The sequence below is a fragment of the Callospermophilus lateralis genome, chromosome 19 (genome assembly GCF_048772815.1).
Source record: "Callospermophilus lateralis isolate mCalLat2 chromosome 19, mCalLat2.hap1, whole genome shotgun sequence".
In the NCBI taxonomy this organism is placed as follows: domain Eukaryota; kingdom Metazoa; phylum Chordata; class Mammalia; order Rodentia; family Sciuridae; genus Callospermophilus; species Callospermophilus lateralis.
This window is the reverse complement of record NC_135323.1, coordinates 38476653-38500355: the sequence shown is the minus strand read 5'-3', so window position 1 is coordinate 38500355 and position 23703 is coordinate 38476653. Positions and strand designations below refer to the sequence as shown.

The 23703-nt window shown below is 53.2% G+C and overlaps 1 protein-coding gene across 1 annotated transcript in view; it reads left to right on the top strand.

Moving 5' to 3' along the window:
- Fam20c (FAM20C golgi associated secretory pathway kinase) overlaps positions 1–23703 on the top strand; it is a 53053-nt gene that overhangs the window by 21982 nt on the left and 7368 nt on the right. The window contains exons 4-5 of the mRNA XM_077105984.1: positions 19718–19810; positions 21422–21537. Coding sequence (XP_076962099.1) covers positions 19718–19810; positions 21422–21537 — 209 coding nt within the window. The remainder of the gene's footprint in view (positions 1–19717; positions 19811–21421; positions 21538–23703) is intronic.

Below are 23703 nucleotides of genomic sequence, written 5' to 3'. Positions count from 1 at the left end.
CAGATATGAAGGGAGATAGTTTTGGTGGCAGAAACTCAGTACAGCCCAGACCCTGTGGCCTTGCACACAGTTGTAGCACACAAAGGCCCATCAGAGGAAATGGGAGTCCAGAGCCTGAGAGTGGACACTAGACCCATTGATCTGCCACCTGGGAGTAGATGAAGTCCCAGGACAGACCATCCTAGAGGAGGACCAACTACTTGTCATAAGAGCCTGGTTTGCTCTTGTGCTGGACACACAGGATTGGACTGCGGGACAGTCCTTGGAGAGAGCACTTGGGCTGTGGGTCAAACACATTTCTACTCAGAGATCTGCAACCCTTGGGCAAGAGTGTGCGGGCTGGAGGGAAAGAGAAGAGAAAAATCTCAGTTGCCTAGCCACACTGGTGGGAGAGCTTTGAGTGCATTTTGGGGTGAACAGATGACCCTTGAGTAGCTCTTAGGGTGACCAGGTGACTTTGGAGTGGTCTCAGGTGAATGGGAAACCTATGAGGGGTCTTGGGGTGAGCAGGAGACCTTGATGTGTGCATGTTAGCTCTGAGTGGGTCTTAGGGTACACAGGACAACATGAGGGGGCTTCAGGATATGTCTTGGTGGGTCTTGAGATAAGCAGGAGACCTTTGAGTGATCTTAGGGTAAGTGGAGACCTGAAGCAGTCTTGGGGTGAGCAGGAGAACTGTGAAAGGTCTTTGGGCATGGAGGTTATCTTTTGGGGTCATTGGGGTGAGCAAGAGGCCTTTGGTGGATCACGTAGGCTGAGGAGCAATTCTCCTAGGAGTGATCATGGTGGAACCCTTCTAGGCACGTCCCCCTCAGACTAAGGCTTAGGGAAATAAAAGGGTTTTGAGGACCCGAGAGGCAGTGGTGAAGAATTTCCAAGGATTTGCTGTCCTGCTGATAAATAATTCATGTTTTGACTGCACTGTGCCTTCACCAGGCCCCAAAAGCAAACAGATTGCCCAATCGCTAGTTGTGGGTGTGGAGCCAGCAGTGGCCTGAGCCTGACCAGAAGTGGACAAGGACCCTTTTGTGTCTCCATTCAGCTTGGGCCGACCTCCAGGCCTATTCCCCACCCAGGGCCCATGGCAGAGCCTCCCGGCTTTCTGGAGCTTCAGCATCCTCCCTGGCAGGGAAGCCAGGCCAAGACCCATAGTCAGATCCCAACCCAGTCAGTGGGCAGCTGCCTGGGCCCCCTCGTGCCAAATGAGCTGCTTGGGAGCTCTGCACGCCCTGGGCAGTGGGCTCCAGCACCAAGGAGCCTTCTTGCCCTGTCTGAAAGGTGTCCCTAATAAGTCTTATGTGAAAGTTCTTCCATTCTTCCTTACAACCCCAGCCCCACCTGGCAGGTCAGGATTCCACAGTAAGCAGGACACATCGGGTCCCACCTAGAGTGGGAATTAAGTTTCAGTGGGAGACCGATGATAAAGAGTAAACAAGCAGGAAAGGTTCTGAAAGGAGCAAATCCCATGAGGAGGATTCAAGCTGAGGATCATGAAGGAGATGGGCATAAAGACAAGCAGACTCATTCCATGATTCCATGGGTTCCTCCCACAGTTTCTGCAGAGCACCCACTCTGGGCAGGCCACAGGGCACAGAATTGCCTCCTCAGCAGGGCTGAACATGGGCCATTCTTTGGACCTGGGCTTTAATGGATACAGAGGAGATACTGAGGGAGGCGCTGGGGAGGAATGTGTGCAGAACATGGGATCACCACGGCGTCTGCATTAGGGACAGGTGGGTGTCTAGAACCCAAGGTTGGGGCAATACTGGAGGCCATGCAGATCCCTGAGGACCATGCCAGGACTTCAGCTATAGGTCCGGGGTGCTGTGCTGTGATGTGATGTGCTTCTGAGAAAGTTCCCAGGATGCTGGGTCAGTGGGGAATGAGCACAGCCCCTGAAAGGCAGAGCAGGGTGCTGGCTGTGAGGATGAAGGGAATCAGTGTCCAGAGCAGCCCAATGCCACTGAGCTTCTGGATGATGCTTCCAGTCTCAGTTTCCAAAAGCCAACTGAGTGACCTGGTGTGGGGAGCCAGGGCTAGTAGAGAACAGTCCATACCCTCAGGGCCAGTGCCAGATCTGAGCAGGATGCAGCTGGTGTCTGCTGAAGGCTCTGAGACCCTGGACCCAGAGCTGAGCAGAGGCAGAAAGGAGGGGCCCCCAGTGGACCAAGAAAGATACAGGCAGCACCAGTATGAAAGGGTGCATAGTGAGCAGGGTTATATATGGATATTCTTATACATGAGTTTGTGCATGGGCATGCACGGGCATACAGTGGGCACACAAGTGCTTCTATGTGAGCATGTGATTGTGCGTGTGTGTGCTCACGTGTGGACATGTATTGCATACATATGAACTTGTGTGTGTGTGCCTGTGTGGGCCAGGGCAATGACTGCACATGAAGCAGGAGGAGCAGAGGCCCTGTTAGTGCCACCAGGGCTTTCCAGCTACCACACTGGGTCTTGGTACCTCTTCAGAGCACTTGGCTGCATCCCTCCCAAGCATCCCAGAGGTACCATCACGTACTTCCTGGTCAAGTTATGGACACACAGGTCATTTCCAGCTTCCTGGATTATTTTTATAGTCAGAAAAAAATGGATTTTATTAATCTGAAAAACAAATAAGTGACAATTCTGAAAGAGGCTCTGCAGAGCCCAGCTAGACGAGGAGGCCCAAGGAAGCCCATAGGTGCTGCCTCTGCAAAGAATCTGTACCCTTCTGAGACCTCCCAGCCTTGGTTCCCAGTTATACTGTGTCTGCCCTTACCCCTTGACTCGGGATGCCACCTGAGAATGGCTGCCAGCCCCATGAGACATTGTCACCCAGAACAGGTGGATGTTAAAGAGCTCAACCAGATGTGCACATGATCCTGGGGGAGGTGGGGCAGGGGCGCACTGATCAGGAGTACATGGGCCCTTGAAAGGAGGGTCTTCCCTCACCAACCCTGCTTTGCTCAGCTGGGGTCCTGCAGGACTTTCCCCTTGTGTCCAAGTGCCCATGTCAACCTATACAGGATAGACACTTCCTCTCCTCGCCTCTCAACCACTGAGAGTACAGAACATGCTGGCTAGGAGCCACCCAGCTCAGGATGGTGGGCGGGGAGCTTAGGAACAACTACTAGCTTAACAACTAATGTCCTTATGGGGAGACCACTCAGAAAACACACAAAGTCCAAATTTGAAACAAATCAAAGAATTTTGTTTTATCTATTTTTGCCAGTTGCCAATTTTACCTGGCCAGGAACTGCTTTACTCAGAGACTGAGTAGCTCTCTGAAAGAACAGCAGCTCTGAGTTGTTTATAACCAAGGTATTTAAGGGAGAAAAATAGGGAAGAAAATCATCCCCTGGGGTCTTTTCTATCGAATTTTGCAAATTGCAAGCAAGCAGAATACAGGGTTTTGAAGTTAGCAGAGCAAAACCAGAAAACCATATATTCATTTATGGGGGTCTATATCTTCATTTATATAGGTCTATATATATGTAACAAGTTTCTCACAAGAACCAAGAAGATGGAGTCCCTATGGCTACACTGACTTCAGTCTGTCTATAGTTATTTCTTATACTTAACTACTGTTCTAGTAACCTATATCCATCTCTATATTTATCTGTAACTATCTGTAACTATATTAGACCTCTGAGCTTACACTTATCACCTTACATTATCTATATATCTTATTGTTAGCAACTTAAATATTATGTCTTACAGTGATTATATTGTTGTACTGTTACTTTTTCTATCTTACAACTAGGGCAGACTGGAGAAACTTAACATTACTAATTTTATGACACTTATCTTATAATCCTGTTCTGCTTACTAATTAATATTCCATTAACCTATAATTTCTAATCTATAACCTATAACCTGTGTTGATTAAATTCAGACTATAACAATGTTAAGTAACTAGCTTAACAACTAATGCATGGCTCCCAAGCCCAGGGCTGACTGAGCTGGCTGCGAGGGTCTGTTAGCTAATACTCATGTGACCCCATAAAGGAGCATCGTTTTCCATTCACAGATAAGGGTCCGGCATGCTGGGGGACAACCATCCCACAATCATGCTGCTGCAAAGCTGTGTTCGTGACTGTGTGGCCCCAGTGTCGAGGGCCTGACCTGATGAGGTAACTAGGGATTGTTCTTTTCTCCCAGGTCCTATTTGCATAACACAGGTCATCACAGTGTCCCAGCTGCTTATAAGGCCCAAATCTGCTGGCGTGGGTCCTCTGGCAGCCAGGGGTCACTCTATGCCCCTGGCCTTAGTTGTGACCAGAATGTCATTGAGGCTGGCCACAACAGTTAGCCATCTTCCTGCTCTGTCTTGGCATTTAGGGATTTTTTTGCTTAATAAGATAAAGGGTAGCAGCTGTGCAAACCTGACAGCAAGGTGAACGAGTGGTTAAAATGGAGGAAAAACCTCAGAGCACAGTTGTTACCGTGCCCACCGTGCCCAACCTCAAATGGGTAGGCCACAGTGTGTGCCCATGGCCTATGCCCAGAGCTGCCAGGCCAAGCCTGGGCAGCCAGCCCCAGCCTCTCTGGCCACCTTTCTGTCCAGACCTCAACCCAGCTGCCTGACCACATGGGAAGATGTTCCTCTGGGGGCTCCTGGAAATTACAAAAATGCAAGCAAGCAAGTTGTTTTCTCCAGAAACATTCTCCCCACAGCGATATTGAAAGCGTCTGTTTTTCTCTGATCATTACATCTTTGGGTTCATGCTGGTGTGTGGGCCATGGTTCTAGTCATCATGGAAAAGAGGAAAGATGAAAAGAAGGGAGAGAAAATATGCTCTTCATTTTTCCTCATACCAGGGGAGCAAAATGAAAGTCAGGAAATTTTGCTCAAAAGTGGTTTGATCAGATCTGGTGGTTTCTGAAGCCCCAAAAGGAAATTCTGCAGACTTAAGATCTTCCACAAGCCCAGAAAATGGGCTGGAAGGCAAGCTCCTCACTCTGAATGCAGTTTGTTTTCCGTATTGATACTTTGTAAACACCGAGGGCTCTTGGAGGGAAAAACAAGATGATGCAATAACATTCACGCTAAATATTTAATCCTTAGTTTCGTCGTTAGTGTCATCTCGTCGTTTTATTGCCTTTAAATAATAATAAATCATTTTTTATTAAATAAAATAAATCATTTTTTATTAAATAAAATGATGAACCACAGGGGTGAAGCGCAGAACCTGTTTTCAGGCAGGTGGAAGAAGGGCTCAGCCCACTCCATCGGCCTCTCCCACTCTGGCCACGCCCCCTTGACCTTGGTCTTGAATCCTGGATAAGTGACAGGAGGGTTTTTAAAAACACAGTAGAGGATTGGGGTTGTAGCACGGTGGTAGAGCGCTTGCCTAGCATGTGTGACTGGTTTCTATCCTCAGCACCACATAAAAATAAATAAATAAAATAAAGGTCTATCAACAACTAAAAATAAAAAAAATAAAAAACACAGTAGAGGGGCTGGTTGTGTAGCTCAGTGGTAGAGCCCTTGCCTAGCATGGTGAGACCCTGGATTCCATCCCCAGCACCACGAAAACCAACAAACAACAACAACAACAAAAATAACCCACAGTAGAGCTTAGGCTTTCTAGTAAATAAATCCTTCCCCCTTTGCTTTTGAAATCAAGACTACACTGTTACAATTATCTTTTAATGGAATGATTTCAGACTTTCCTTATTGTTACTAGTTTTTGAATCTCTTCCTATTGATTTCATTAAATCGACCATAAAAGGGTGAAGAGTCTCTTCTCAGTTAATTTCCACTCAAAGAAACCAGTCGTTTTTCTGCTCCAGCACCCCACTTTGAAGAGATGTCATCCCCGTTTCTGCAGACATGGTGAAGGGGACCGAGGTAGGGGGGTCAATCTGACCAGTTAATAGGGTTCCTAGTGGTCATCGGAAAGCCTGCATGTTCCTGCTTGGTTCTGAAGCTCTGGCCATGCTCAAGGGTCACTAGAGCCTATGGGAAAGCCCACAAGGTCTGATGCGCAGGTCTCACTGGGTAACACAGCCCAGGAGGAAGACCCTCCAGTCCCCTGTGGTCCTCAAAATCTCCCACTAGTTGAAGACGTTTTGTCAAAACGAAGAGGTCAGTAGGAGATCCTCCCCTGTGCAATCTTGGCGTGGCGCCTCCTGCCCTCCCCCATCCTCAGGCTCCTTGGAAACCTCTGAGTGCTTAGAGGCCTTTGGTAGCCCAGTCTTTCTCTGGTGCTATGTGGGCTCAGGCCCCTCTGCCTAGAAGGGGACACCCAGAGTCCAGGTAGCTGCAGGAGACTAGGCCTAGGGACTGGAGTCATGGCTCAGAGCAGGGCTTACACCCTCACCCCTCCTTTAAGAGATCCCAACGTCTCCACGGAGAATCTGGGAGACTGGGAGCGGCCCTGGGCTCCAGGAGGCTGTAGTCTCCACAACCGAGACCAAATGCATCACAAAGTCAGATATAGACAACCCACTGCTGAAGCCATCTTCTTTGCAGTGTAGCCTCCGCTGCTCTGGACTACGTCCCTCCTGCATCCGCCAGTGTTGGCCCTGCTGACAAGGCCCATTTCTTGTTTCTGTCTTCAGCACATATGCCCCCACCCCTCTCACCGCTGAGGGCCCCAGAGCAGAGACACCTCCTCCCTGAACTTGGCTCTGGAAGCTTTTTGGGATGCCACCTGCCAGCAATCTTAGTTGCAGAAGGGCACCAACTCCAGGACTCCCAGGCAGCTGCCTGACTCCCAGTGCAGCTCCTGCCCCCTCAAGGAGCCTCCAGGGGCAAATCTGCTGGGAGAATCAGTGGACAGCTGTTCCTGCCATAGGGCCCCTTCACCTCGGGATTAGAAAGTCTCAACCATAACCTTGTTTGCCACAAAACACTTGTGAAAGGCACATTTTCCAGGACAGAGGCATTTAGAGAGTGCATTCTGCCTGTATATTAGGCCATCTTCCCTTCACTGTGAGGAATTCCTTTTCTGGGAACTTGACCGTGATCTATTCCAGCCGGTGCATAAATAATTCAGACACATTGCTGCCCTCCCCACCCCTCCTGGGCTCTTTTCATCCTCATTCTCAAGTTCTTTCCAACTTGCCCCCGAAAGGTGGAAAGAAGTTCTGTGAAGAGCAGGTGTGGCCCAACCCAAAGGGGTCTACTCCTGTCCACAGCCACAGTGGCTTGAAAGCCACCCCCAGCTCAGATGGCACTGACCACTGAGGGCTCTGCCCCACCCAAGAGAGACCAGCGGGGTGAACAAGGTGCCCGAGGGGAAAATGAGACAGATGAGCAACACCCCCCACCCCCATGGTCTAGAACAAGCGAAGCCAAATTTAGCGCAAAGTGTCTGGTGCACTTGACTAAACGTCATGCTGAGCTACTGCCAAGGAGAAGCCCCCTCACCTTCCAGAACATTCACCCGTTGAAAACCTGGTATTAAACAGCTTAATATATCCCATTACTGCAAGGAGGCTGTTTTCTGCTGTGAGTGATGAGAAGATTACCCGGGACGGAGAGACTAATTGCTGCCTCCATGCCTTCGTTTGGTGAGTCAGGGATCTGCTGTGTTTACAGGAGAAAGGAAGCATCTGTCTTCTCTGGGCTTTGGCCTCCCTGAGATTGGCCCTAGGGTGGGGCCCCCAAGATGTCCAGCTGTGTCCCAGAACCCTTGTCTGTCACCTTATCTTTGGAGAGGGGCTGAAGTCTAAGGTTTTGCAGTGAGAATTCCTGGATCATGTGGGGACCTAAATGAAACCATGTGTCATTGCATGGAGGGGCCCTGAGCTCCACATGATCCAAAGTGGAGTTGAGTTATTTTGCCCATCTCTTCTGCCATAGTTGCCAAAGAGTCTGTATTAGTTTCCTATTGCTGCTGTAACAAACACTGCAAATCTGGCAACTCAAATAGTACAGATTCCTTCTCATAATGAGGAGTCAGAATCTAACTGAATTAGCAGGCTGTGTCCCCTGGGAGGCTCCAGAGAACCCATCTCCACCACCTTTCCCTGCTGCTAGAGGTACCTGACTGCCATGGCTCATGGCTCCTTCCTCAGTCCCAAAGCTAGCAAGGCAGCATCTTTTGTAATCAAATCTTCCTCAAACCCTCTTGAGAGGAGCCTGGAGCTTTGCAGCAAGCCCTCCTGAATGATCAGAAAATCCCCCCATCTCAGTATCCTTCACAACTTATCAGTAGAGTCCCTTCTGTCACTGTGAGGTACCATGCATATGCTTGGGAATTCAGACCTGGACGTCTTTGGAAGTCATTCTCACTTTAGTATGAATGAGCACAATCAATGCTTACTGTGTTTTTGTCAGAGCTAAGGGAAATTCCTCTAAAGGAAGGTATGTGGGTATTCACCTCTGGGAGAGAAAGGGATGTAGATGGTCCAAGGCTGTGGGAGGCTCCTGAGAAGGCAGAGCTCCTCTATGAAGTGTCAGCTGACATTAATGTCCACAACTTGGCATTCCTCATGATGCCAACCTTTCTAGTAGCCTCTGGGGTCCTGTGTGGCCTCCAAGTAGCAGAGATGCACCAGGCATTCATACGTGTCCAGAGAGAGGTATACTAACATCTTGCTGGGGTCTTGGCCCTTTTGGGTCTCTCCAGGTTCTCCTTTTCCTCCTTCCATGATTCCTGAGCTGTAGAATCCACAGGCCTGTCCTTCACTGTGGCATCCACCTTGGGCCACAGTTGTGCTTCCTCCCTCGGCCCACTGAAGGTATTGACATTAGCCTTGAAACTGGCTCCTTTCCCTGCCTGCTCAGTACTGAAGCCAGGTGCCGCCAGGCATGGTCAGATGTGGCTTGCTCTGACCTCACGGGCAATGCTGAGAGGCCTCAGGGGCTGGCAGCTCCAGAGTGTGGGGGACCCCGGAGGGGGGCACCAGCTCAGAGCAGTCATGGAGGGACCTAGAAACACCCATCCATGAGCCTCTTAGGGTCTTGACCACAGGGTGTGTCTCAAGTCTGCTTTGGGGACTCTGCCCAGAAGACTCAGGGAGGGGCTGTCACAGTGCTCTGCAGCCCCAGGCCCCACCCTAGGACCCCCACCCAGCATCTGCCCAGCACCCAGCTGGTGACTCCTTTGTGCACAGTTGAGTGGCTTATGAAGAACAGATGACAGGTGCTGGGTCTCCTGCCAGCACCTTCCTGCTGTGACTCAGGCAAGGACCTGGATGGACACCCAGCCCCTCCCCACTGCCAGCCGCAGAGCTCTCACCTATACTGTGGGGCTGTGGAGCCCAGACCCCTCCTCTAAGATATGGAAGCCCAACACCCTCTCAGCACAGGCCCAGGGCTCATGGGAACCCCAAGGGCCATTATGGGGGATGAGTCCCATGGGAACAACTATAGGGCACTTGCTTCACCTAGGAGGCCCCATATGTTGGAAACAAGAGGTGTCAAGACAGGCTAGGAGGCACCTGTATGTCACCATATGATGCACCTTTAGTGCATTATATACCCTGACCCAACCTAGAGCAGCTGGCTCCTTCTCAAACCCAGAGTGTTGATCCCTTGGCTGTCACCCACCGTGAACACCTAGGAGATTTATGGGGAAGACATATAGGATCTGCATGTGGGTTTCAGGATGTAAGTCTCTCCCTCAATGGGCCTCAGGGGTCCCCTTATTTCACCCAGTGCAAAGTTGATGGGTCGATTGATTTTCACTAACTCCTTCCTTTGAACTTGTTTTCTTGCCACCCGCCCCACCCCCTGCAGAAAGCACCAGAGCCCTCCCTGATCCAGTGAGGCCATGGGCAAGGCTCTGTCCTGAGTGGTGCCTCCTCTCCACCCTGTGGGTCTGGGGCAGCTGCATTGGAAACATGAGGTTGCACTGCTGCAGCTGGTGGGCAGTGGGCCAGGCTGATGGAGAGGGTCAGTGACCTTGGACCCTGAGCTCCCAGTGCACCCAGACAAGACCCTCCTATTCCAGGAAGTGTTGCCCCCCCCCCACTGCAGTTTTTTGTTCTTGGTGCTCAGCCAGCCAAGTATCAGATAACATCTTGCTTTTACCCTGGAAGAAGAGGCCACGCCCTTCAACTGCCCTCCACACCTGAGCACTCCATCCCTGGACACCAGGCAAGGTGTAGTCTGACTGCCAGGTGACTGGGTTCACCAGTCTGTCTCGACCTGGCACAGCAGGTTCAGTACTTTTCCAATGCCTGCCCTGATGCCGAGCCACTGGTGCCACTTTGGTCCCTGGTTAGGCCAACAATCTCCATGCAAAATGAGAGGGCATCAGGGGCACCAGCTTGCTGGCTCTGCAGGACACCTTGACACCCACTCAGCCTCCTCAGAGCCTCCATAGGACCCTCTTTGCCCGCAGGTGTAAGGGAGTGACCCAATCTTGTCACTGGCAACCCCAGAAATGTCCCAATGCATCCCCTGATCAGCAGCACTCCCCCAGATGCCTCCCATAGCAGCAGAAGTAGCTCTGAGACCAGTATCCTTTTAGCCTTTGCTAGTGGCCAGGACCCTACAGCAGTTAGGCAGTGGCTACCTCAGTAGTGTAGGCCTTGAGGGCAAATGGACCCTGCTGCTCAGTTCTCGTTTCCTCCTCTTCTCTGGTGCTCCCCTACCCCAGTTGGCCTTCTCTCCCCTCCCTTGTTTTGTTGCGGACCTTAAACAGTGAGACCCAGAGGGTCCTCAGCACCCAACAGCTTCCCTTCAAGGCCTCAACACACCTTTCCTGAGCTGTGCCCTACTGGGTAGTACAGTCTTCTCCTTCAGGTGCCACCTTGGCCAGCCTCTGCCTGGAGACCTTATCAGGACCAATTAAATTGGGCACCACCCCGAGGAGCTGACAGCCTGTGAGCAGCATCCGGGGAAGACCCAGAGCCCTGACCCCAGGCACCTGGTGGGTGTGGGATGGCTTCCTGAGGAGCTGTCTGGAGCTGATCTTAAAGCCTGAATGTCATCCACATTGGATCCAGCAACTCTCAGCATGAACAAAAGGAGGGTTTCACCTGGCCTTGGCAGAGGCCTCGTGCCTACCATTCCTCCCCTGTGTGTCCAGGGAGCAGGCTGTGGTGTGTGCAAAGATCAACACATGGGCGATGTTCAAAAATGCCAAGAGAAGGCGGCAGTCCAGGGCACGGCCTCCCTCCATCCACCTGGCAAGTATTGATGTCAGCCTTGAAACTGGCATGGTAGTGAGGACGGGCCTGGCCTTCTGGGAAGTGCATCTCCTTGCCAGTGACCAGCATAGGTTTGAAGGTGTCTGGAGCAGCTGTACCTGGCCTGCCAGGGCAGGACTGGCCACTGTCACTTGAGCTCAGGGAGGGGAGTGGCAGTCCTGCATCTTGACCAGTGTCGATTCCTGGTGGGTACACATGTTGGGCCCATCACAAGACTTGCCTTGAACACAGAAGGCCCCCAGGGTGGCCAAAAAGCACTGCCCCCATGCCAGGCTTGGAGACTGCTAATGTTCAGGCAGGTTGAGTGTGGAAGGGGTGTTCCAGGGTCGGGGTGACAATGTGGGGGATTTTCCTGGCTGTCACCAAACCCAGGGAAGTGCCAAGTTGTCACCCAGTGCCATAAGGCTGAGCTTCGAGGACAGTCAGGAAGGAGTAATGGCTGAGGCTCAGTGGGTGCCAGGCTGCCCTGAAGAGAAGCTGCTTATTACCACCCTCCCTGTCAGTGACTCCTGGAGGTTGGGGGTGGTCACATGGGACCACATATCCAGAGCCAGGTGGTCTAAGGAGCCTGGTGGTCAGAACTGACACCACCTCCAGGATTGCAATCTGAGGGTCATGTGTGGTCAGCTCTGGGAGTTTTCTCATCTCACCAGATGACTCCCAGCTGCACTGGGGCTGAGTGGGTGTCACTAGAGACATGGGTGACCCCCACCCAGCAATGCATCCACCTGGGCCCAGGACAGGAATTTAGTTTCAACAGCTCAATCAATGTGACATTTTCTTCAGGTTGTTCCTAAAGCCCAAAGGACCTTATGTCCGTGAAGGAGGGTCTGAGGAAAGCTGGGTGCAGAGGAGGCTTGGGCTAGGAAGGTTCAGCCATATCCCAGTGGCCCCAGCACCTAGCTGCAGGTAGCCCCAGGGACCAGGCCAAGGTAGATCTGCCAGACATCCTGTGCTGAGGCCCCACTTTGCTGCCCATGGTGTGGGCTCATTGAAAGGACCTGAGGGAGGTCAAGTGGACGGCACCACCCAGAAAGGTCAGCCACCAGGTTTTCCCAGCCAGGCTCTGCTGTAAGCACCAGGTCTCAGTTTAAGAAAATCTTCTGTGGCCCACAGTGGTCCCTGGGGTCACATGGTGGCTGTTCCAAGTTCTTCATATCTTAACAGAGGTACGTGGCTGCACCATGGGCCTATGGGTGCAACAGATCCCACCTCAGGTCAAGATTCACACCTGCAGCTCCTACAGAGCTCTTACAGAGCATGCAGGGTGGGCCTGGGCCAGCATGCATGTGCTGTTTGCTTTCCTGGAGTTTTGTGCATTACCGGTGGAATGCCATGATCAGGGACCAACTCTCCTCTGCAGAGGTGAGATGAAGAGAAAGAAATATGTCTCTCAGATGAGGGACATGGCCATAGCACAGGAGGCAGCTGTGGCCACGCCCTCTCTGAACATCCTGGAGCTGGGATTTCTTGCCACAGGCTAAGATTAGACAGATCTGAGAATGCACAGGTCTGCCTCTAACCTGGGGTGAATGCCAGCCATTGAGGAGTTGTGAGGTTTTGGCTCCCCAGGGGTCTCTGCAGGGGTGGTAGCACCCCCACTTGAGCAAGGGCTTACACCATGAACCCATTCTCTGCCCTGCCCTGTCCGTTGGGATCATGGTGTACATTGGGCTTTTCTTCCTGTCTTGGCTCCTGTGTGGGCTGGAGGCTGTGTCCCTCAGAGGTTGTGAGGGTTCCTGGAGCATCAGGAAATGGGAGTCAGGATTTCTGGAGAGCATCAGGATGCCTTCAGAGATGTCCACAGTGATAGCTTTAGCTTTGGAAGACATGGAATCATGGGAGATCTCTGCAATGAGATTTTTGCAGCCCCTACCCCACCATTCTGACCCAGCTGGTCCGGGGTGGGTCATGTTATAATCACTTATAACACACCTTCCCAGGGCATTTGGGCTCCAGGACCCAGTTTAAGAAATGCTGGTTCACAGGGTATGGCCTCTTCTCCAGAGATGTGGTCAGATTGTCGCGAGTAGTGGGCTGGATCAGCAGGTGGCCAGGTTGTGGGGAGCGGTGCTCAGGATTTCAGCCAAGGAGAAGAGGGCAGCCTGTGCCCTTCCACTGCCCTCTGTGCCATATCGTAGTGGGATCTTGAGAAGTGTCCTGGGATGTCATCCAGTGATTGCCAGGATGAAAGGCAGGCAGCCTGGGGAAAGACCAAGTTGGTGGGGCAGAGGGGGAGCTGCCTGATCACTATGTTAGAAGCAGGCAGTTTCTTTGGGGTATAAACTTGGAATAACCCCTTCTTTCCTTTCTTTTATGGGATACCTAGGACCCCTTAAGGGTCTTACTCTCTGTCATATTATGCACAAAGGGAAACTGAGGACCACAACCATCAGTAAGCGCTCCTCCTGCCCTCTTGACACAGTTCAGGGCACAACAACAAGGCTGAGGAGCTGACAGTGGTCAGAGAGGATTTGGGGTGCACTGAGGAGTTTGCTGGAGCAACCTTGGAGGCTCCTGGGAGAGGAGAGCTTAGTCAGACAGCACCCCTCACCACTTCTCTGAACCTCTGGGCCCTTCAGGAGAAAGGTTCCTGGAAGCCAAAGAGCCTGCAGGTGGCATATGGGGCCACAGTGGGGCTAGGACAGCTGCCTGCTTCTGGGATCATTGAGGAGGTGAGTGATACGGAAACAGGAACTGTTCCAGGACATCAGAAAGACATCAGGGAAGTGCCCAGACCTTTCCTGGAGCTGCAAGGCTGAGAGCCACCTGGACTTCAGGTGTCCATGTGATGTGCTCAAAAGGCCACAGGGGTGAGGGAGGAGAAGGACTGGGGCATTGGCTGAAGGACCCCTCACTGTTGGGCTCTGTCTGTAGTCTGTTCACACATACTATGGAGGTGACATGGAGGTGACAGAGATGGAAGAAATGAGGCCCCAAAGGCTTCAGGGAGACGGAGGCCACCCTGTACCTCTTGTCAGCTCCCTGTTCATCCTCAGCTCGTGAAATGCCCATCCTTGAACAAGTCTCACTGGGCACAGCATCTGCAGGGCAGAACACTTCTGCCCCCAGGCCCTTCCGCTGCATCCACACAATGCTGCCCAGTGTAGCATGTGCCAAATGCTCTTTGGGCCAGGAGCAGTGTTCTGTCCCAGGCTGCCAGAAAAGGTCGTGTAGAAGTGCTGAGGGGGAAGGAGACCAAGGAGGGAAGTCCAACAAGACACACTGTTGTAAAAGCTGGGGGCCTGCTTGGGCCTCAGCTCGTCCTCAATGGAGGGGCAGTAGAAGCAGGTGAAGCAGGAGGAGGGCAGGCCCAAGGGCTGAATTGGCATTTGTACCTGATGCAACAGCGCCAGGCCAGGGTGGGAGAGCTTGGGTGTGAGGTGGCCCTGCATCCTTTGGCTTTCCAAGGTTCATTTGTTGGAAGCCACTTGCTTCCGCTGTCCTCAGGGCTGCTCTGCTGCTTGCATCAGACAGGGCCAAGGTGTCCCCTGCCCAGGGGCCCTGAGCCTTCTCTACTGGCAGGGGACAGGGGCCATGCGCTAGATGCTTCAGGCACCTGGCCCAGAGCAAGGGTGAATTCTCTGCCACTGCCCCATCCTGTGAGTGCCACTAGACAGGAGCTGTTGGGTGGGCTCTACTTTGATGGCCAGATCTGTGCAATTGACTCAGGTAGGCAAGTCACACATCTGCCCAGGAGCTCTGAACCTCTTTTTGCGGTGGGAAATCAAACTATTTTTTCACAGCCATTGACTGCTCTTTTCCAGTCCTTGTGTGCAGATGTGCCCAGAAAAATCAGAGGAACATGTCCTCATCCCTTCTTCCTGAGATCCTTCCGACAGCTCGGTTCTGTAGGGTGTGCGTGTGGGACTGTTAGTGTGCGCCTGTGCCTTCTTGTTATTGTGAGCCTGCCTGTAGTGTGTGGTCAGAACTTTGCCACACAGTGTCCTGGCCTATCCCCCAGGTCCCTCACTTGGTCGGTCCCTCCCTAGACCCCAGTTGCCCATCTCAGCTCCCCCAAGGCCCTGCTGCTCTTTGATCATTAAGGGTTGGCTCCAAGGTGGCAAGCCTGGACAACTCCGAGTGGATGTCCAGCCTGCCCCTGCCAGTGTGGACTACACCTTGGGTACCCATGGGGTTCTGGAGTGTACTGCATCCCAGGCCACCCAGGTGCAGGTCCTATCTTTCTCCCACTAGGGCTTGGACTTGGGGCTGGGGCCACACTGCTGGTCAGTGGCAGAGTGAAGATGTAACTGAGGCACTGTCTGTGCTCCAGCAGAAGTAGACCTGATGCCTCTCTGCAAGCACTGGGCATACAGGGCAGGGAGAAGGGAGGGGCTCCGTGACAGTTCCCTGAAGCTTTGCACCACTGCTGACAGGGTTGTGTTCCTGGGAATGGGTGGGAGACGTCATGCAAAGGACTGAGATTCCAAAGGGTTCCCAGAGGTGGTGGCCACGGGAACAGCCTGAGAGCACAGAGGGAGGAATGTGGGGAGGGAGGGCAGCCAGGGATATCAGAGGTGCCAGGGAGGCCTCAGGCAGGCCACAGAGCTTTGCTGCCCAGCACGCAGCCACTAGACATTTAGATTTGACTTAATTTAAAAAATAGAATTAAAAGCTGCCTCCTCAGTGGCTCTAGACACATTTTGAGCTCTCTATAGCCACGCGTGGCCCATGGCTGCAGTGCTGTATGGTAAAGAATGAATGACACTTGCATCACAGAGGGAAGGTCGACCAGCCCGCTGCTGAGGCCACCACGCGCTGCCTCCATGCCGGGCTGTCCCCAGGGACTGAAGCCAGCTCTGCCCACCTAGCATATGAGTGTGGTCAATGCCAGCATTTGCCACCAAAATAATTCTGCCTTCCACAACAGAGTTAATGCCAGGGCTAGGTTAGGGTTAGGGCTGGCACTGAGCACTGTGTCTGGGCTCAGACACTACACACGTGAAGCTCCAGAAAACTCACAGGGTGAAAACCTCACTTCCGTCCATATCATTTCCAGTTAAAAGTGACGACAATCTAGGAGAACTGTGTTCTGGGAACAGGCTTTCCTGGGAGCCAGGGCATCCGGGTTAAACACAAGGGCTTGGTGTTCAGCCTCAAGGGCTCCCACAGAAGCTGGCACCACAGAGCCAAGGGCTGCAACCAGTGGACTGATGAGCCTGCTGTGACCTGTAGTGCTTTTTTAAAAAAATGAAATTTTAAATTAATTTCAAATCCAGGAGATTCCACAAAGTCTAGACTCATCCTTAGGAGCTTTGCCCAAGAGAAGTCTCATGCTGCTGCCACCAGTGCCCCAGGCCCTATGAGCCATCTCCTCCACTCTCTTGTCTGAGAAAATACACCCTGATGGCCAGGACCCCCAGCCCAGCTGGTTAGAGGAAATGTACTTTGTCCACAGTACACTGTCTGCACTACATTGCACGGAGACCTGGCGCAAGGCCATGGACATTCCCAGCCACAGTCCTCTCCAGCAAGTACCCATAGGTCATGTGGAATGGTTAGTTCCTGGGGTGTCACCTTCTCCACTAGTTCCTAGAAAGGCTGATGAAGAAATCCATTCTTTTGGGGCCAGTGATGTTCAGGGAACCATTAAGAACAGCTGTCATTGCTCCCCAAGAACAGCTGGGGAGGGGCCCAGCTAAAGTATGGCCATCGCCTGCAGCCTGGACTGGATCCTCCCAGACCAGAAGCCACAGCTCACCACAATGGGTCTCCACCGGGCCTAGCTGTGTCGGGCAGCAACCTCAGCCAGCACTGGGTTTGGGAGCCGAGAGAGGCCTGGCTGAGCTCACCTGCACGTCTGGAAGGAAGGACCCAGACCAGGGAAACTGAAGGATGGGCACATGACTGGGGCAGGGTGTGGGTCTCACTGCTGGGAGCATCCAAGCCTACCCAGAATGACAGTGCCAACTTGTGAAGGAAGTGGGACTGGAGCAGGTTGAGACCCAGGCCATGTTTTCCAGCACCCAAGAAGGCGGCCAGCACAGATCCCAAACTGGAGTTCCCCAGCAGGATTGGCCTGAGACATGTTTCCTGGACTGTTGGTACAGGCAGAGGCCCAGTGGACCCAGGTTTCAAGACAACAACGTTGCTGCTCTCCGATGGGATTTTGAGCAACAATAGGTTAACATTTCCAAATTCTTAAAGTCAAACACTTGAAAGAGCCCTATGACTTGTCCCTGTCTCCCCCCCCCCCCCCCGGAGTTTGTTGAACACCCCAGAACCTGAGACACTGGGGATATTCAAAGTCTACAGAGCAATGGTGGCCGTCAAAGCAGGCCTGTGTGTGGTGACTTGAGTAGAGAGAGTTTCAGTGCAGTTTAACAGATGGAAACTTTCAACAGGCAAGAGATCCTGCCCCTGTAGGAAGCACAGACGGCCTCACCTGTAGCAGGCTAAGTGCAGCCTGCACTGTGAGCAGCTCCAGAGAGGCAGCCTGGAGGGTGAGATGACCGGCACCCTGGACAGGGGACACAGACCTGTGTCTGGGCCTGGTTCTCCTGGTTAGAATCTGCTGTCCTCCCTGGATGCCAGCTGGTGGATTCCCTGCTTGTCCTCCCTAAGCAGCCCTGAGAAGCCTGGGTCTCAACCACCCTCACCCTGTTCACTCCAGCCAGGCCCCTGGGCTTCTGAGAGGAAGGGCCCAGGCAGTGCTGGACCAGGAAGCCCAGCGTGCAGCTCCCCAACCCTGAGCTCCTGCCAAGCCCCAAGACTGCTGTGCGTGGGGTGAACAAGAGTGGGAAGTGGAATCCCAGACAGCACTGATGCCTCTAGCTGTGCCCACAAAGGAAGGACCTGCCCCTGTGACTCAGACCAGGGTTATGATTGTGCGCGCGCGCGCGCACACACACACACACACACACACACACACACACACTGAGCAAGCACCAGCCTTACTGAGTGACCATACAGACCAATGGGACCCTCCAGAGGAGCTCTGGGCTGTCTGGGCTCTATCACTATCACTACAGGTCCCTGCCCCTCTATGGCCTCATCATCTCCATCTATAAAGTGGGAGAGTTGTAATCCTGAGTTTCCTCTGTCACAGATATACCCCCCATGAGCAGCAAGGACCCAAGGGGGCCAGGTCTCTCACGATAGCTGCCCTCTAGCTCTTCCCTTGGCAAGGCACCCACCTGCCCGTAACTCTGGGACACTGCACCTGGCTGCCTACTACGGCCAGGCAGGCCTTCAACAGGGCAGTTGGCCACTTGGTACTAAGAAGCCAGGCTCAAAGTCAGAATGGATAGGCACTGGGCATGACATCTCATATCCTATCTGGCGGTTCCCTGAACTTAAGGGGAGAGGCCCAGCACAGTCTGTCCCTTGTCCAAGGCCACCCAAGCAGCAGTAAAGTCCGGAAACCCAACCCCCAGCATGCCAGCAGGGAAGCCAGGGCTCCAGGGAGGAGCTGCTGGCCAGCATCCACTGCAGGTGAGGGGCCAGGACCCTGCCAGAGCAGCTGGTGGCCCAGCTTTGGGATATCACAGGTGGTGCCTTACTGCTCCAGTGTTTCTGTCTGCGTACCAGCCAGGGAGGGCAGCAGGAATGATGTGGCTCCTCTTTGCTGGCACTGGGGAAAGTTTTGTGAAGGATTTTTCTCTGGAACTGAGGCTGGGAAATGGCTGCATTTAAGGCTTTAAACCAAGACTTCTCAGGACTGCAGGTCAGGATGATATGCTGGGCAGAAAGTGGGCTCCACAGTCTGTGTAGGGCTGAGACCATGGGTCAGGCACGCTGGCTACAGGCCTTTACAATGGGAATGCGCAAGGGGACTCCCAGGGGCCCTGTTTCCCAAACTTTAACTTCTCTGATTGAGGACCCCTGAGTGCTGGGACGTCCAGGCTGGACATTCCTTGAGACACACACGTGAACTTTTCCAAGAGAACTGTGAACAAGAATGGAGGGCCCAAAGTCAAGAACAGGAAACAGGAGGGCATTACCCCTGGACGGGGCAGTGGAAAAATTGAAACCCAGGCCCCAGTGCCATATGCCCCTGTTGGACAGAAAGGAGACCTATGAAGGCTGCCCAGCCTCCCTTTTAGAGGTAACAGTGATCCAGGAGGGCATATCTTCAGACAGACTGTCCCCCAACCTCAACCCAAGCCCACACCCTGGAGAGGTGTGTGTCTGGTCCAATTCAAGGCCATCTCTCTGCAGCAGGGCCGCTCAGAGGCATTGCTTAACCAAGAAGCCATTGGCAGGAGGTGGGCTCCCAGGGGAGCTGGTTTGGGGAGTACCAACCTCATGGTGCAATGCTCCTGTCCATCCGGGGGCAAGCGCTCCATCTGTCCACAGCTGCTCCTGAGTTACTAACCAGGGTTGGGAGGAGGTTCCCAGGCTCCCAGGCAGAATTTCCACCTGCAGCCCAGGCTGCAGAGGGTAGTGAAGCAGGTAGCAGCTAGACAACGGTGAGATCTAAGCACTTATTACCCTTAAGTATATGTATTTAATGGTAAGTTTGCATCATTTAATTTTCAACAGTGACTCTGTGACAACGGGTTAGCAAAATCATCAGACGTTTAAATCAGCTCTGGAAAACTGACATAGTGTGTCCAGAATACAGCCAGGGGTTTTATCAGTGACAAACCCTTTCTGTTCTCCCCGTTTTCTGTAGGCAAACCAGGGAGCAGGAGACGCCCCCCGACTTTTTTTATTTCTCTGACTACGAGCGGCACAATGCAGAGATCGCTGCCTTCCACCTGGACAGGTGAGCCCCCTCCTCCACAGAGCAACCACTCCCACCTGCACGAGGGGGCCCCCTCCTCTGAGAGCCAGGCACCCATCAAGCATAATTACACAGGTCTGTTAGTGCCCGAGAAGGCACAGGCCTGGCCTCTGGGGTCCACAGTGTATTGTCACTGTCATTTCCCTGTGGCGGTCTCTGCAGTCTGTGTTCAGAGCACCCTACTAGAATTGTTCTTTTAACTCTCATGATGCCTGGGGGGGCAGGCCTTCACACCCCAATTCCACAGACCCGAAAACTGAAGCCCTGAGAGAAATACATACCCAGAGATGGGCCCTTCCACTGTGGCTCATCACCTAGGCAGGTGCCTCCTGTGTGCCCAGCAAGGAGCATCCAGAGGAATGGTAGATTTGGGGTCTCAGAGAACACAGGAAAAAGAAAAGCAGGCAGGAAGAGAGGAAGAAGTATTAGTGTCGTGAATTTTAATATGGCTAATCACAGGGTGGGACTTCTCTGAGGGACTCAAGAAGACTACTTGAAGGAAGTGGTGCCCACAGCAAAACAAGTTGAGGCCTGGTCCCTGCTTCCTGAGGGACAGCTCTGACCTGCAGGATGCAGCTCATTTTCAGGTTCCACCTGGCTACAGAGAGGTGGGGGCCACGCACGGGAGCCCTGTGGGATGGTCAGTGTCTGCCCTCGAGGGGCAGCCCAGAGTCTGACCCTGGGGTCAGGTTCAAGGGATCTGGAGGTCAGAGAGCACCCATCAGGCAGCAGCAGAAAGGAACTTCTGCCTCTGGAGCCTCCTGGCTGCTCTGCAGGGCCTTAGGTGGACAGTAGTGTCACCCCCAACCCCCCCAGCTGGCTGAATGCAGAGTCTGGGCCCCACCCCACACCCACAGACCAGGATCTGCATTTTAACAGAATCGGGTGATCCATGTATGATCACAAACCTTGTGTGGTGACTGCAGAAATCTCCAGAAGTTAGATTGTCAACCATTGCATTTTCCCAGAACAGCCCAACCTAAGAGAAAGCCTTTCTGTGGAAAGAACCATGGGGGCTCCCAAGCCACGAGGTTGCTCTCTAGAAAACATGGACCCCAGTCGACGTGCTTATAAGACAGGGCAGCAGAGCCCTGGGTATGCTTGCCTGTGGGAGGAGGTGCATGCTGCCACACATAGCCAGCCTGACCCTGGGTCCTGGGTATGCAACCTGTTCCTCCACGCCCGGCCACTTCTGCAGAGGACGCCAATGCAGCTATCACAAGTCCTGTGTCAGCAAGAAACGTTTGCATCCAGCATCTCCATTTAATTAAGCAAGTGGCAGTGCGTGCCGTGGAGCTCAGAAAGAGTTCCATTAAGAGTGGTTCATGTAATTTAATTTAGTTTTAAATTTAGCCCTAGAATGAGGGCATGTTTTAGTTATCCAGGTGCCTGGCAGGGCTGAGGCAAATGCACAAGGACTCGTCCTTCCAGGGTGTGTTCGGCCTGTTGCCGATGGTGCCAGGCAGAGCCATGGCCCGAAGCCGGATTTGAGCGAGGGCCAGGAGAGGCCTGGTTCATCAGCCACTGCCTGGGCTGCCAGGAATCCACCACAGAGAGTGAAGACTTTTTTTTCCCCCATCCTTCTCTCGCCAGGATCCTGGACTTCCGCAGAGTCCCTCCTGTGGCCGGCAGAATGGTCAACATGACCAAAGAAATTCGGGATGTCACTCGAGACAAGAAGCTGTGGAGGACTTTCTTTGTCTCTCCAGGTAGCTATGCAAGGCCCTTCATGGGACTCCCAACAGGTGGCGCCCTTGGTAGCCTCTAGAGAGGGGTCATGCAAAGGCCACTCCTCTAACCAGCTTTTACTTGGAGAGGGCTGGCTGCCCCTAGCCTGTCCATCTATTGATCCATCCACAAGGTTCCAGAAACCAGACTTGGGGGGTCTTCCTCACTCACGTGCCCTGTGCTAGGCAGGAGGGTTATTTTTACCTCTGTTCATGTTGGGTTTCGAAGGCAAAGGCGCTCCCTCTCGGACATGCTTAGTCTCTCCTAGTGGCCTTGTCCTCCCTCCTCCCAGCCACTCTCCAGCAACATCCACACCTGGAGGCAGGCCAGCAGCTTCTTCCCTCGAGGAAGCAACTAGTGAGAGCAGCAGCTCCCCATATCTGTGCCCCTGGAGGTGTCACAGGTGCTGGACTCTTGGGTGCATCACAGAGATCCTCAGCTCATAGAAGCCCTGACACTTTGCTTGTGAACCCCAAGTGTGCACTGATCACACCCACTCACTCCTGGGCCTGTTGCTCTAGACCTGGTGACTGGGGCTCCGCTGACCTCACTGTCTGAGCTCTTCCTTGCACCGGGCCCCTGCTGAGCTGCTTCCTACCAATTCTTCTGTGCCTGCTGAGCCCTGGGGAGCCCTCCCGCTTCCGCTCCATTCTTGAAGGTGCCCAGTGGTTCCAGCGATGCCAGCAAAGAGGAATGAAGTGGTGGGTGTGTGAACTAGGCCGGCTGGAGACGCTCACACCGCAGGAGGGCCCCAGCCACATGCCCAGCTCCGTAATTTCGTGCACATAAATCCAATTAAGGGCCTCGATTAGCTGTGTCCTAAGACTTGCTGGCACATAAAAGCCCGACCCGAAAGCTCGTTTTCTGATCTGTCTCAGATCAACGTGCGTGGCTGGTCCCGTCTCCTAACTGCATTGGTGAGCTTGTCAGAAGCGAGGCCGGGAATCCATATCCATACGTTAGCTGAGCTTGTTCTTGTCCTCCAGCACACATCTGCACGCTCATCTGGTCTCCTCCTCTCAGAGCCTCCTAATGAGAGAAAAATAGGACAGAAATCCCCAAAGGGCAGAGAAGAATGCTCCCCACTCCCCCGGCCCTCTACCAACCCCTCCTGACAGAATCAAAGGACCCAATGAGAGCCTGTGTGTTAGCGGGGTCTTTGGGGTGGGTTGTGCTTAAGCCACCCCGGAGATGGGAGGGTGTCACTCACAGGCAGCTCTCTGTACATGGTGCTGTAAAAAGGGGCCTTCTCTTAGGATTTCCTGCAGGGACCTGAGCTCTGGAGTCCCGGCCCCCCCTCAGCCTCAGAGCTTGGCAGTTGACCCTGAGGTTGGCCATGATGTTACTCCTCCATCAAGACACCAACACCACCACCACTGCCAGCCCCACCTCCTGCCCCCACTGCCCACGGGGACATCACCCTGTGGTCCGGGCATGCACACCCTACAGAGACACCACACAGCCCTCTGGCCATGCACACCTGGGAGCTTTGCTACTGGGCAGAAACCAGCAGCACTCAGACCTGTGAGTCTTCTTCATTGTTTTTTTTTTTTTCTTTATTTTGACTTTTGCAGTGACATTTTTCAAAGGTTCAAAATAGTAAGAGAATAACACCCCCCAGGCTTCGGTGCCCACCACCAGGTGAGCAGTTACCAACATTCTTAGACCCATTGCCCTGCATTTCAGCAAGACCTCCTCCTAGGCTCTCAGTTCAGGACAAAGGATGAGATGACACAGGTCCAGGGGTAGAGAGGGAGGGGTTCCACTCCCCAGCACCTGATAAGCTGAGAATGGGCCTGGACTGAGGACACAGGTAGATAATGTCATGAGTCCCGCTGCCCAGCGGGTACAGGCTCAGCCTCAGGGATGTGGGCAGGGGACAGCCCAGCACCCTACAGCACCGGACCCCAGCTGACAGTGCTAACAGCACTCCCATGGAGGGCTGCTTCTCCTGGTGGCATGGGCAGGTGGGATAAGTCCTTTACATGGGGTAGGACTATGCTTTCTAGCTGTCACCCAGCAATGCTGGGCCATCTCTGGGTGAGCAGGCAGGGAGGGTCTAGGTGACAGGCACAGCAGATAAAGGGCTAAGAGCAGTGCAGCTCCTCCCCAGCTCCAAAGACAGGCCTATGGGGTGGGTTGTCCTT